This window comes from Homalodisca vitripennis, chromosome 3 (assembly GCF_021130785.1).
Source record: "Homalodisca vitripennis isolate AUS2020 chromosome 3, UT_GWSS_2.1, whole genome shotgun sequence".
NCBI classification, from domain to species: Eukaryota; Metazoa; Arthropoda; class Insecta; order Hemiptera; family Cicadellidae; genus Homalodisca; species Homalodisca vitripennis.
In genome coordinates this window covers 14,721,178-14,736,151 of record NC_060209.1, presented here as the reverse complement: position 1 = coordinate 14,736,151, position 14,974 = coordinate 14,721,178, and the positions used below count along the sequence as shown (strand labels likewise).

Sequence of the window (14,974 nt, the reverse complement as noted above, 5' to 3'; positions counted from 1 at the left end):
CGCTGCTAACCTATCCTGTCGGGTTCAAAAACACTCCCAAGGTCTTGTGTATATATATGTATATACAGAGTACACTCAAATTAACACTGAAATGTGACAATCACTCAATAATTGCAAATCATTGCAAAGAAGCACTCAATGCCTTGTGGCAAAAAGATTGGAGGTCATTAAACCAGAGTGTCCAAACAGCTGAACAAGTGATACTACTACTCATTTAAAAACACAAAGCCTAATATTGGAATTAAAAATTTTTAAATCATGAAATTTTTATTACCAGTACATTTTTGACTATTCTCTTGCAGCAATCCAAAATTTAATCCAGCATAAAACTGGCTACGCTATTTACACATAGAGGAAAACATTAAAGAATAATGAACTATTAGCAATACTGAGCTAAATTTCATTTGTTATTAAAAACAGAAGAAATTAATTTAAAAAAATATTGACAATTATACAGAGGTGCTCCTTTTACAATTCTGATAACTTATTACAACAAATGTGCAGCAATATGGACTTCTCACTTTCAAGCGGAAGCTATATAAATTTGGAGCCTTCTTCATGAATTTGGAGATCTTCATATAATTGAGTAGCATCCAACTTTTTTTCAAATTACTTATTAGTGTTTAGACAATGTCCGAATTGTTTAATCATTTGAATTCATTTATGATTTGATTTTATAATTTCTTCTAGCCAAAAAGAAAATGTTAAAAAATTTGAGCCAGAATAAAATAATGTGTGAAAGTGTTTACCTGCGACGGAGAGCAGAATCAGCGGTCTGCGACCATTGGTGTCACTCCAGGGACCAATGAAGAGTGAAAAGAGTGACGGGACAAAAGCCTCTATCATGGTGCGAGCCATAGCTACGTCTGCCACGTGCTCCTGCACTAGACCCTGTGTATCTGGACTCACCGGGTCCGTGCAGTTGGAAACATTGTAGTCAAGCACGACCAAACACGTGTTGTGCTCCAGTAGATTTACTATCACTGTATCTGTTGGAATAATATGTTTATTTGAATATTTATTTGGAATCTAAGTAGGAATTTTTTATTATACAAGAATACATGTATAACAACTAGTGTGAGTTCCCTTCACTTAAATCAATAAAGTCTGATATATTCCCATCTTGTAATTTTCAAAAACAATATAGGAAATTTCTATACTTAAATCTCTGGGCAGCATTTCACTTTAATAGGTAAATTTTTCAATCCACTTATGGAAAGTAAATAGATGTCATCTATACATCCATTATAAAATGCTTATTTTGATTCATAATATTTTATGTAAGTAAACTATTTAAACATTTATTTGTAATCAAAAATATTCTAGTTCGAAGTCTCAAGGTTGTGAATATAACCCAAGTCCAACAACATAAAAATAAATAAATTGAACATTATTCTCTACAGAAGTAAAAAACTGTCCTTTTGTACTTTTATTGTAGTTTAATTATAATACTAAAGACATATTGGTAACTCCGGTTTAGATATCTTACGGTGTAAAATGTAAATTTGAAAGATAATTTAAACAAGCAAAACACTGGTTTTCTGTTGATGACATGTTAATAAATAGTTAAAATATTGAGGGGTCAAATTTTAATTGTATTTACTTGTTTCTAGCTAATAGAATTAACTGTGATGTTGACCTAATCAAAGTCATCAAAAGTACAGAGTTTTTTTTTTTTTGTATTCTGGAACAATGACCACAACATTATGTGAATTAACCTCATTACTAATTCAAACAGAGCTACCAGCATACGTGATGTGCTGGACACCAAGTCCAACCGCCCTTTGACCTCAAACATGTTAGATTAGATTATATTTTCTGCTAAACATACAAAACGGTTAAACACTGGCATCTTATCAAGTCTCAAATAATTAAAAATCAAATATATGAGTTCTTTCGAGTACATCCCTAAGTATTTTAATGCAAACGTCTTATTACAATTACAAATTTAATAACTACTTCAAATGAAATTATTTAACTTTTAAAATAGTTACATAATACTAAGTAAATTATACTAATTATTCAATTGAAATTGGGATATCTATATGATGATTTTTTTTTACCTCAGTAAACTATTATTATGAGCCATAAATGTTCTGCATTTTCAGTATTCAGTAACCTAAATATACCACTCACTGACGAATTTAATTTTTGCAAAGCACTCTCGTATTATAGAATAGAAACTTTAAAATCAAATAAAAAAAGTTTTTATTTAGTATGTATAAATATACAATAAATATTGTCAAGTACATTAAAACTACTATTAAAAATGTTACTTAATACTGTAAAACCTCATATGATATATAATAAAAATAATTGTAAGAAAACCTTAAAAACACTATTGTTTATTATACTGACTGTCCTAATGAATATAATTTATCTAGTGAATAAAAAGCATGCTGAAAAAGAAAATCTGTTAATAATAGTTTGAATTTTTTTTTTAATTCATTTATTTCCCTTATTGTTTAGGGAATATAATTAAAAAATTTTATTCCAGCATAGGTGGTGCCTTTCTTAAATTTTTCTAGTTTTATGATAGACAATAGACAATAGACAATAGACAATACACTTTATTGACATGTTCGTTGAGAACAGTACATGCGTCATTGGTACAGATTTTCATGGTTTGTTATAAAAATTACATAGCTTAATCTAAATTACAAGTTTAAAAATTCACTTTCTGAGTAAAAGGGTCTCTCTTGCAGCCAGGCAGTTAGTGCTTTTTTTAAACGTTTGGGTGGTTCATTCTTTAGGGATTCTGGAAGTTTTATTGAAGTAGGCTGCTCCCTTATATGATGGTTTCCTGGCTGTGAGGCTCAGGCGGTGTACAGGCAGTGTGAAGTCAAGGACATGGCGTGTGTGACACTGGTGAAGGTCTATGTTTCTAGTTTTTCTTGAGTGTACCGCATGCAGAATTACTTCTAGGATGTACAAGTTTACTACTGTGAGGATCTTCAATTTTCTAAATGCTTCCCGGGCAACTTTCTTGGTATTGGAGTCCTACTAGAGCTCTTATTGCTAGTTTTTGCTGCCTGAGGATCTTCTCCATGTTTGCAGTTAGCTGTTCCTCCCCCATAGTGCTATACCGTAATCTGAGAAGTGTCTCAAATAGTGAAGAGTAGGCGGTTTAGCTGCGTCTTTACTGCTAATCTGTTTTAATTCTGCGTATTACAAATATGCTGGTGCTTAATTTTTTGCAAAGTTGTTCAGTGTGTGCTTTCCAGGTTATATGTTCATTGATTAATATACCAAGGTGATTTGTTTGGTTTTTTTTGTTTCTAGGTCAGTGATTGGAAGATGTGTATTTTATTGCCTGGTGGAGAAGTTTATTTGAACAGTTTTTTATTGTCATTTAGCACTAAGTTTGTTCGAGATGCAGTATTGTTTTGTTGTGATTAGGGCGCTGCTTAGACTTCTGGCAAGGTGTTGCGTGGTTTTGTTAGATATTGTTATGACAGTGTCCATCTGCGTACATGGTTGTGTGACAGATGCGCTCTAGGTAGTCGGGTAGGTTGTTTGTAAGCAGTAGGAACAGGACCGGGCCCAGCACTGATCCTTGTGGCACTCCCATCTGCATGTCGGCAGTTTTTTTGACTGAACTTTTTCTAATAAATTGTTTTTTAGTGTATTGGATTTCCACCAGTTGTTTTCCTGTTGTTTAGGTAGTTCCAGAACCAGTCTGCAGTTTTTATCTTTTACACCCATGCTTTTTAGTTTTTGAAGAAAGCGTTTATGATTTAAGCAGCTTTTGTAAAGTCTAAGAATAAACTAGTAGCAGTGAGGCCCTCTTCCAGTTTGTCTATGACATGCTCTATAAGTTGAATTAGGGCTGTGGTTGTGGATCGTCCTTTCATGAAACCATGCTGATGTTTAGTTAGTAGGTTATTGTGCTCAAGATATTGTAAAAGTCTTTCTAGTACTATTTTCTCAATAATTTTGGAGAAGGTGGATATGAGTGATATTGGTCGGTAGCTAGTCATGTCGGTGGTTGGTCCTTTTTTGTATTTCGGGTATACTTTTGCTGTTTTTTAGTTTTTCAGGGTAAATCCCTTGTTGTAAGGATATGTTTATGATGTGTGTTAGGGGATCAGAAATTTCTTCTTTACAGATTTTTGCTAGTTTTGATGAGATGTTATCTAGGCCAGAATGAGGTTTTGTTTTCATGGAGTCTATTTTTTTTCTCCACTTCTTCTTTTGTTGTTGGTTCGAACTGAAAAGTGTTGTTAGTGAGTGGCGGGGGATTTTGGCTTGTAGTATTTGTGGCATTTAAGTGGGCTGTCTTGGAGAGTTCTTTGTGCTATTGAGGAGAAAAATTTGTTAAAGCAGTCTGCTACTTCTGCAGGGTTGTGAAGTATTTTTTCATTGATTTGAAGGTATATTTGGTTGTTCGATTTGTGTCTGGCTGTCTTCTCTTTGTTTATTATTTGCCATAGGGCTCTGGGCTTATTTTCAGAGTTACTTATATGTGCTGCAGTGTAGTATAGTGATTTTTTTTATTTGTGATAATGTAGTATTTTTTATTTGTGTATTTTTATTGTGATAATGTAGTATAGTGGTGTTTTTGTTTCTTATATTGTAAAAGTGAACATCTTTAAAAGTTTTGGAATTGAGTTTGTGATTTTTTACATAAATGATTGTAGTACAAATTTACTGGCTATACACTGTCAATATTCTTAAGTTGGTAAAATGTTCCTTGACTGAATCATCACTTCTTAATCGCAAGCTTTTGGAACACAAGTGGGAGGTCTTTATTTACAAAAGCATAAGTTCAAACACTGTCTGCCTCTTTTTATTTAAAAAAATTGTTTAGGTGAGGGATATTTTATAACAAGTTGGCATCACTGTGTAGAGAATCATGAAAGTGAATGTTACATGAGTTTTAGTATGAAATTGAGGATTAAGATGGTTTTGTAGTCAACAATGTGTACTGATGCTGAATTATATAATTTTAAGATGGCACCAGCACCGGCCTCCGGTACTGTGGATTAATTATTAATGTGTAAGCTTATACGTAATCATACATACATAATGATTGAAGCTTTACGTGGCAAAATAGCAATGGAAATTGACAAAGTTTAAGTGAAATATAAGGTGCATATCCTGTGGACCATAGTAAGTCTCTCACTAAACCAACTGTTTTGTCAGGGTTGTGAAAGAATAAACGATAATAGAAGACATGAGAGGTAGAAAATACCAACAGATGAAGAGGATAATTGTGGCAGATGTTCTTGAAGAGGACTGTGTATATGTGAGGAATTGGATACATCAAAAATTTCAAGATCAAGATTTCCTGCATACATTAGTTTAGACCAGTGATATAGAATTTCCTGTAGCCAGAATATTCCAATAAATGCCTGGACATTACAGAAAGGAAGATATGACATTAAACGTGAAGATTTCCTGCATAGACTAGTTTAGACCAGCAATTTGGAATTACAGTCACCAGAATATTCCAATAAATGCTTGGACATTACAGAAAGGAAGATATGACATTAAACGTGAAGATTTCCTGCATAGACTAGTTTAGACCAGCAATTTGGAATTACAGTCACCAGAATATTCCAATAAATGCGTGGACATTGCAGAAACGAAGATACAACATTGAACGTGAAGATTTCCTGCATAGACTAGTTTAGACAAGCAATTTGGAATTCCAGTCACCAGAATATTCCAATAAATGTGTGGACATTGCAGAAACGAAGATACAACATTGAACGTGAAGATTTCCTGCATAGACTAGTTTAGACCAGCAATTTGGAATTCCAGTCACTAGAATATTCCAATAAATGCGTGGACATTGCAGAAACGAAGATACAACATTGAACGTGAAGATTTCCTGCATAAACTAGTTTAGACCAGCAATTTGGAATTCCAGTCACCAGAATATTCTAATAAATGCGTGGACATTGCAGAAAGGAAGATGTGATATTGAACGTGAAGATTTCCTGCATAGACTAGTTTAGATAAGTGATTTGGAATTTCCATTCCCCAAAATATCTTAATAAACATGCAAAACTCCAAGCCTGAGAAGATGTACGCAATGTTGCTAGAGCTTGAAAGTTGCAAGAAGGTGGGGAAATCGAAGTACAGTATCAAACACTGTAAAAGTATAATTTATAATTACGCCAACTTTTAATAACATAACTGACCCTCAACAGTCGACTGCTTAAAACATAATACACAAACTTGCCTCCGGTCAACCCGATGAAATATTATAGAAAATAAGTATTACGCTTCCCCCTTTTCTTCCATCGTTATAAAGACAGAATAATGGTCTGGACGCGGGAAGTGTTGTTACAACAAGTGCTGACATTGAGTGCAGACTGAGGAGTGGTCATAGCGGCAGTGGTGTACCAATTAGCATGATTGTTCTAGGCGATCCCGGTTGATGGTAACCACATACCTCATGCGATAGTGGGGTCCGTTGGCACCCAGTCTGACGCTCTTCTCCTAGATCGAAGCCTTCTTTTTTTGGATTCATTTATTTACTCGATTTTCAGTATTTTCTTAAGTCATTCAAGCCTAAACAAATTCTAAAACTCACAATTTTTAATTTCCAGATCACACTAAAAATTTTAATTTTAAAATTTAAATAACACAAAAACGTTAATACGTTAATCTTAGTACATACATGTATTACGCTGTTTGTCAAAATAACATAGTTATTCTCTACATACTTTACTCACTCAACATGTGACAAAGTCCAAGTCTGATGCTTATAAGCCTACACGAGAGTCTGCGCATTTCAAAGGTTAACTTGAGGCAGGGGAGTTTTTTGACTTCTTAAAATTGAATATGGCTGAACAAGCAAAGAAAATGGTAAACAATCAACAAAATCTGTATACTGTAACAGTCACCAAAGATTACATATGCAGATAATCTTGAATGGTTCAAGAAAAGAGCCAAGACATTCTCACCCCAACACATGACATTGCTGCAAGAACTAATGATTCTTTATTATGTCAACTTTCTATTCAGATATTGAAATACCAATCTGTGGACACCGTTGTGGAGCTGGACGGTACAGTTCAGTAGAGTTTTTCCACGTTTTAAAACCACCTGGGATTTGACCTCACAATCTTCAGTTCAAAGTAGATGCCTCAATAATGCTTCTGCATAATCTGATTCCTGTAAGACTTTGCAGTGGCGTGTGGCTGCAGGTTAGGGTTTTACAAAGAAACGTTATTGAAGAAACCATCTTCACACGATGTGGCGTGGGAGAAACCACTTTTTTCCGCCTAGAATCCTCTTGATACAAGCAACTACCAATTTCAGTTTTAATGGTTGCAGTGTCCTGTTAAGGTAGGCTTTGTCAAGACAATAAACAAAGCAGAAGGTCAGCTTTTGAAAGTAACAGGAGTGGCTTTAAGGAATAAGTGTTTCTTCCGTGCCCAATTGTATGTGCCCATTCATGCGTTTAAGCTCTCCTGACAGTCTAGTTATATTACAACCTGAGAGACAAAACAATTACATATTGTTTCTTTTTTTTGGTACTTTGGGATTATACCGACCACACTAGTATGAAGAACACAAAAATAGAAATTTATAGAAACAAACATGATAGAACGAAAAAACAACTCTTCAATTACAAAATTACAAACTTACAAGCATTGCCAGGTATTGTGATCGGTATTGTTGTCGCTGTTATCTTATCTTTCTCGAGAATCCTGATTACGGCAGGCCGCGCGGCATCACGTGATTTGCACGGTACATAATTGCCTTTCCATTACAATTCAATTTATATTTCTGATTAGCCCCTCTAGAATTTGATATTTTACTGATAGGTACTATCTCGAGGGATGTTTTTTCTTTCGTCGACATCAGCGCGGGGCAGCACCGAAGGTGCTGCCAAAGCCCGCGCTGATGGCCGGAGGCACTCGCATTTTGGGCGGCGGAATGTGATCAAGAATAAAAACAAGTTTATAGTGTTTTTTTAATAAAGATTTTAGTTTTGGTAAATGTTTGTTTTTGTTGAATTTTTGTGTTTGGAGAAATGTAGAGGTAAAACACGGAAGTACAACAAAGCGATGCACCAGCTGAACGGGCGGCGAGACTCTGCAATCACGTTATCTACTAGACGCTCGACTTTGACCTCTGTCTGAGGATTGGGAGGGGTTTGCGATAAGACAATTCCTGTTTTATATTGACGAAATATTGTTCTACCGCTAATCTAGTAATCAGTAGAAACGAAATGTGAAATAACGATTCATGTCTGGGTGTGGTCGGTATAATCCCAAAGTACCCTTTTTTTTTCTGTTCACCATCACAAGAGTAAAATTATAATTTAATTTCCCCAAGTATACAACATATTTGGCATACAGCAAAGCTTTGGTACTTTCAGCAAGTGCTATGTACAATAACTAAATAGTGGTACATTAAAATTTTTATTTATTTACAGGGTAATAAGACGGTTTTGAACAAAAATCTTTTTTGTATTTAAACTGATTGGTGTGAGGGTTTTTCATGTCGTCTTTATCAATAACTTTTTAAATAACAAATAACTACAATATTTTTATTTGTCTCCATAGTCTTCATCTAAGCCCATTTTTAGAAAATTCAAAATTTGTATTAAAACTAAAAAAATTTTACACATTTTAAATTTTAACTAGAAAGTGTATCTCACCTGACAATGTTTTTGCAACAAAAAAAGTAAACATAAGTAGTTCCATTTTACACTTAACACCGTTGGGTTTCTTTATTATTGGCTCATCAACCAAAGCAGCCTCTTCTTGAATATTCCCTTCCATCTGAAAGAAATGTACACCATAAAACTTTAGAATTAGTATTCTCTACGATCTCTTAATTCATAATAAATTACTTCTGGTTTATAATATCACAACATAGAGGGTGAACCATTATCTCTTGTGGACATAAATCATAAAATGTTGAAATAATTCATTGTAACATGTAACACTTTTGAAATGAATTCCTCATTTAAATAATTTTTGACATAAAAATCATCAAACATGATTGTTTAAAAACTGGACAGAACTATGAATGTCATTATTTGTTAGAGTCAAACAACTCAATCCATTCCAGGAAAAGTATTAAATAGGGTATACTAACTTTTATTATTTTTGTCAATCCCTATTCTTGTGACTATTTTCGTACTCTTTCTAGCTAACAATTTTGTAGTGAGGTGCCATCTTTCAATTTTATCATGCAATGCTATTTTTTTTAATTTCACATTTTCAAAAAATGTATAAGGTTTGGTGCACCAACAACTTTGAAATATACATTGAACTTGGGATTTTTATTTAAAAGCAAACCAAAAATATTTGTTTTAAGTATTAAATTGTAAAGTAAAAATATAATGGTGTAAAAAAATCATAGTTTTATATACCTTGTTTTACTCAACATTTAAAGTCTAATCAATAAAAATTATGCATTACCCTATTTTTCAAAATAAAAACTGTTAGTTTGAAAAATGCAACACTATACTTTAACTGAACATTTAAATACTACCAGATAGAGAAATTAGCACTTTTTAATGAGTCCCGAAAGGGTTAAGGAGTCAGATGGTGAAAATCGCAAAAAAAAATCATATTTTTTTCTTAGCTTAACTGAATATACATACCCTGGCCAAATTTATAAAGATTATTCTATTTCGTTATTAATTTAAAAAGTTGTGACCTAAAATGTAAGTGTGTACAAAAGATATTCACGCAAATATTTGATGTTATTTATTAATTACAACTTTTACACATTAACTTAAACATTTCATTTACTCTAGTAAAAGACATATTATGTAGTTACATTGGCTGCATATGGATGGAACAATTAAAGCCTATATTCAAGGACTTGGCAAAACCTGCCCTGCTCCGCAGATGTTTACATGTTGGAAATCAAAGTGCTGCAGAGTCGCTAAATAGCATAATATGATGATGGGTGCCAAAAAGAACGTTTGTATGAAAAAGTAAACTTGAATTGGGTGTCTATAAAGCCATAAATTCATACAACCAAGGAAGCATTTTAAAATGTAAGATTCTGAAGAAAATTGGAATATATTCTGGGAAGAACTGCATTAAACATATGAAGAAAGCTGGTAAGATTAGAATCCGGAAAGCAGAGAAAGCAGTAGAATATATTGAAAAAATGCAAAAATAAACCAACATCGGCTTAAAGAAAACTTGAGAGGATCATTATGAAGAGCAGAGAACCCATCATATGGTCCAGGAATGTAGGCCTACTAAGGTAGGTTTTTACTTTTATAATTTTATATATTTTACAAAAAGTTCGATTTGTGAAAGTTTTTTTTTTTTTTGCAGTAAACATACTTTTTCTCAAGAACCACTCATGATATCAAGGTAATTTTTCAGAAAATTAGGCTTAACATTTAAGCAGAGGAAATCCCAAAATAAAGAAAAATAAAAAGTTAGTAACTTTTTTTTTTATTTTTACATAAAAAATTAAATTACAAATGTTTTAATTTTTTTATTTGTTGTAGGGCTATGACAAAAAAATTGCTAATATAGTTAAAAACTTAATAACTTAAAAAAAACATAACATACTTTGTAAGAAAAGGTAAGTTTACACAACACTTTTTTAATTTAACAAGGGAGATAGGACCACCTGACCACCCTTAAGTGACAAAATACCTTAAAGGGATGAATATCAATAATTAACAAATCATTCATTGTCAATAATAAATTTCAAACAAAGAATCGTGTGTTTTTTGTTTTGTTATTTTTACTCCAGTTTCCCTTTATCTAGCATGATTAAATATGAATTATGATAGTTCGGTAGTCTACCAATTATTTAAGACCACAAGGCATGGAGGTATGTGGATTTAAATAATTAATAAAAAGGTCTTAACATTAATTATATGAGTGGTAGGCCTTGAAAATATGGTTAAATTGTTAACTTTATTTAATATTTTTACAGGATTTGTATTCTATACATATATCAAAGGTGACCAATTTCTCCTGATCAGCAGTAGGCTATGTCACAATGGGACTGACAATTATTCTTAGACTGAGTTAATTGTGATATATTCAACATAACTTCACAAAGTACAAGTAGCCTACCTATTGATAAAACTGAAAATAACCTAAATATTCAGAGTTTAGAATCAAATATATGGTTATTTTTGATAACCAAATAAAAACAGAGTAAAACTTAAAAGGTAATTAAATCTAATTAGGTTAAACATGTAATAAAACTTATAAAGTATAGTAACAAATTATCAATCCCAACCTTGAACCTTGATTACTTTCTTTGTTGTGCAGGTTATGTTTACACTATACAGTACGAAAACTAAATTCCTTTTGTTTGTTTCTCTGTTATCTATCTCCCCCTTATTTCTTTGCCTGCAGAGTACAGTCCCCTACACTACTTCACTTCTACTACAGTACTGATTTTGATTACTGAATACTATAATTTTCTCATTCTGGTTTCGTTTAGTCTTTTTCTGTTGACAAATTGTTGTTATGTAACAATAGTGTAAACAATTCACTTAGAGTGAAATGAAAAGTGGAAAATTCACTGCCAGGTTTTGAGAGTAACGCATTCTTACTCTCTACGGATTTCAAGAAACTAATTGCTAATCTCCAATAATATAAGCCTCAGAGTGCCTTAGATATATATTAGGTATACATACAGAGCATATATTTTGCCCATATATTTTCGTGGACCAATAAGAATACTGTAACTAATAAAGTTGATTCTTGGTGGCTAATTGTTATTATTTGAGATTACTCCCTATTTAAGAGAGCGCAGAATCATGAATGCTATCATAAATTTCTAGCCCTTTGGCTTTTCTTTCGTTCTTTTTTTAAAAACCCTCTCCATGCGTTCACTTTATTCTTCCGTTGTCCTGTTCAATTGGTTCCCTTTTCTCTTTACTGTAAGCAATTTTTCAAGTGTGTGTGTTTTAATGGTGTTACAAAATTTATGCCTGTCTTATATAATTCTTTGTGAATTTAAACTGTCTGAGATATTCTTCCACTTCCGTTATCTATTTTATCGTATTTTATAGGTGTTTGCATCATAAATATTCTCATGATTATGATCGGGACCATTCTATGTATATCTCCATAAAACCTCTGCCTTCATTTTCTAAAGGCATTTGTGATTGTATCAACAGTGTCCTTGTACGAGGGTCGTTTAATGAGTAACGATACAAACTACTACCGTTCAAAAACGGTTTATTCAATCAGTACAAAACTTTGGTTCCTTATCAATATAGTCTCCAGCTACACTTATCAAATCAAATCAAATCAAATATATTTATTTGTTGTAAACATGTTCACATGTATAACAAAGTCAACTTAAAAGGTTACTTAACCTAACTTAAAGGGTTAAACAACTTCGTAAAATTCTGTACATCGTATAAGCAGGTTGCAACTAGAAAGTTCTTTAGTTTTTTGTCTAAATCTAGTGAGTGGCAGCTCTTTAATACCTTCCGGCAAAACATTAAACATTTTTATGCCTTGGTATAGAAAACTCTTCTGAGTTGCAGAGTATCTGCATCGTTCACTTATAAGTTTATTTTTGTTTCTAGTTGCATTAGTTATGGACCTCAGACATTGCAAGGTCAAAAGTGCCAAGTTCCTCTTAACAAACAAGTGTGCTAAATATATACATAGAAGGCCAATGAAAGGACACCTAACCTAATGAAGAAGCTCTTTCCAGTGGGCCTGCCAGTGTGCATCACAAATTAGACGGATTGCTTTTTTTGCAGCACAAAAAGCTTCTGTACATATCCATGGTTTGCCCAGATTGAAGTTCCATAAGAGAGGTAGCTATGTATGTGGCCATAGTAAACACAGAGCAGAACACCAATAGAGACACTGCCTTTAAGTGCTCTGATCATGAAAATGCCTTTTGAAATTTTGTTCGCAAGACTGTCAATTTGCTGATGCCATTTAAGATTGCTCTGGACTGTAGAACCCCAAGAATTTTGAGTGGGGGTTACTTCCCCCCGATTGCTAAGGCTGAAAGCAAGGTCCTGAGTTTTCCCGCCATTAAGGGCTTAACTTATTTGCATTACACCAGTCATGAATGGTATTTTAGTTTGAGTTTTGGCGTCGATTATGTAACCCACATTTTTCTGCAATTTTCCTGCACTTTTACCCTGGACACCACTGCCAAATCGTCAGCAAATAGAAATGATTTTACTGAAATGAGCATTTAGTTGTACGGCAGGTCATTAAAATAGAGTATGAAAAGCAAGGTCCCAAAATGGACCCTTGTGGAACACCTTGTTTTTACACTTAACTGTTTTGAGTAAGAGCCATTTAGGAATACGGATTGCCATCGAATTGTTCAAATAAGATCTTAAGAACTGCACTACACTGTTGTCAATAGAATAAAAATACATCTTATCCAGTAAAATATGATGCGACACTGTGTCAAAGGCCTTGGACATTATCAAATGATCTGAAAAAAGAACGTTCAGGTTGTTCCCCAGTCCTTCAAAACAATTCAAGATCAAATCCTGAGTAGCTTTCAACAGTGCTATGGTTAGGTCTAAAGCCGTACTGATTCTTGGACAATAACTTATTTGATTCCAAGAAGGAGGAAAGTTGTTCATGAATGAGACGTTCCCAAGACCTTTGACAGCGTCGGAACAATGGATATTGGCCTATAGTTGGCACAATCATCCCTAGGCCCTCTTTTGTGTATTGGAATGACCTTACTTACTTTTAGTTTTGTCAGGATAAATACCCTGCTTAATACACAAGTTGAAAAGATATGTTAGTACTTCACAAATAGACCTAGCTGATAACTTCAGTATTGCTGCATTGGGTGCCATATATATCAAGACAAGTGCTATTATTCAGTTGTTTTATGGCTAGGTAGACCTTCTTCTACTGTAAAACTTCTAAGAGTGAATAAACCATACTGAATTGTTTTCCTGTTGCACAGTTCTCACTATTGTCAAGAAAAACACTATGATTAGGCTTATTTACATCAGTTTGGTATGCTATTACAAATTTGTTCTACACTGGTAAGAAAAAAATTTGTTAAATGCATCAGGCGTTAAATTAGCGTTAATATTGGGAGGCTTACTGTTAACATTTCTAAGCTGATTTATGACAGACCATGCAGCTTTTGATTTATTGTTTTGAACTGTCAATTATGTTGTTATTATGATTAAGTTTGGCTTTTTTAATTCTGCCTTGTACGTTTCTCTTAAGAGCAATATAATTTTCTTTAGACCTGTTACAGTTTGTGTTGCAGAATAAATAGTAAGCATTGTCAAGTTGGACCTTTAATATTCTTAAGTCCTCATTGTACCATTTTTTGTTAGTTTTACTATTTCTGTTGGTTATTCCCAACAGTTTTCATAGGCATTGCGCTGTTTACCGCCCATAACAACAAATTAAAAGAACTTATTGAACTTATTGTTTAAGTCATCCTTACTATTATATATAGCTAACCAATTTATACTATTAAGGTAAGTTAGAAATAGCTTAGAGTTCTGAGGATTGATAGGCCTAACAAGTTTCTTTAACTTAAAATTGTCTGAAGTCACGTTCATTGGTGTACTGAAAATGATGGCGTTGTGATCAACACACCTGTGTGCACAACGGAAAGCATTCCATCTATCAGGATGTAAGGGATGTAACAATATTGTCCAAACAGGAGCCCCTACTTGTCGCATTTGAAGATAGATTTGGCCTGGTAACATCCTTAATCGTTATGTGTAAACCAAAAGTTTTAGTTAAGTTATACAGCTCTAAGGTATCATTATTATCGGCTAACAGATCGATATTCAAATCTCCTGCGCATATAAAGTCAAAGTTCACACCATGCACACACGAGAAAACTGCATGCAGCTTGTCAAACAAAGCGCTGGTCTTACCTGTAGGTGGTCTATAAAAGCAAAACGATGATGGTATTAAAATCAATTAACTGTATTGCTGTAAGTTCAAAAATTTGCTCTTCGACTACCAGTGATAACTTATTATATACTTGGAAACGCACTTTCTCCTTCACAAAGATCACTGTACCACCATGAATCGCATTT

The 14,974-nt window shown here is 33.4% G+C and overlaps 1 protein-coding gene across 1 annotated transcript in view; it reads right to left on the bottom strand.

Annotated features, from left to right (window-relative positions):
* The window catches only part of LOC124356615 (proton-coupled folate transporter-like), a 32,201-nt gene extending 20,850 nt beyond the window's left edge, over positions 1-11,351 (bottom strand). The window contains exons 1-3 of the mRNA XM_046807719.1: positions 11,197-11,351; positions 8,624-8,747; positions 750-989 (exon numbers count right to left, since the gene is read on the bottom strand). Coding sequence (XP_046663675.1) covers positions 750-989; positions 8,624-8,747 — 364 coding nt within the window. The 5' untranslated portion in view covers positions 11,197-11,351. The remainder of the gene's footprint in view (positions 1-749; positions 990-8,623; positions 8,748-11,196) is intronic.
* Positions 11,352-14,974: the final 3,623 nt, after the last annotated feature.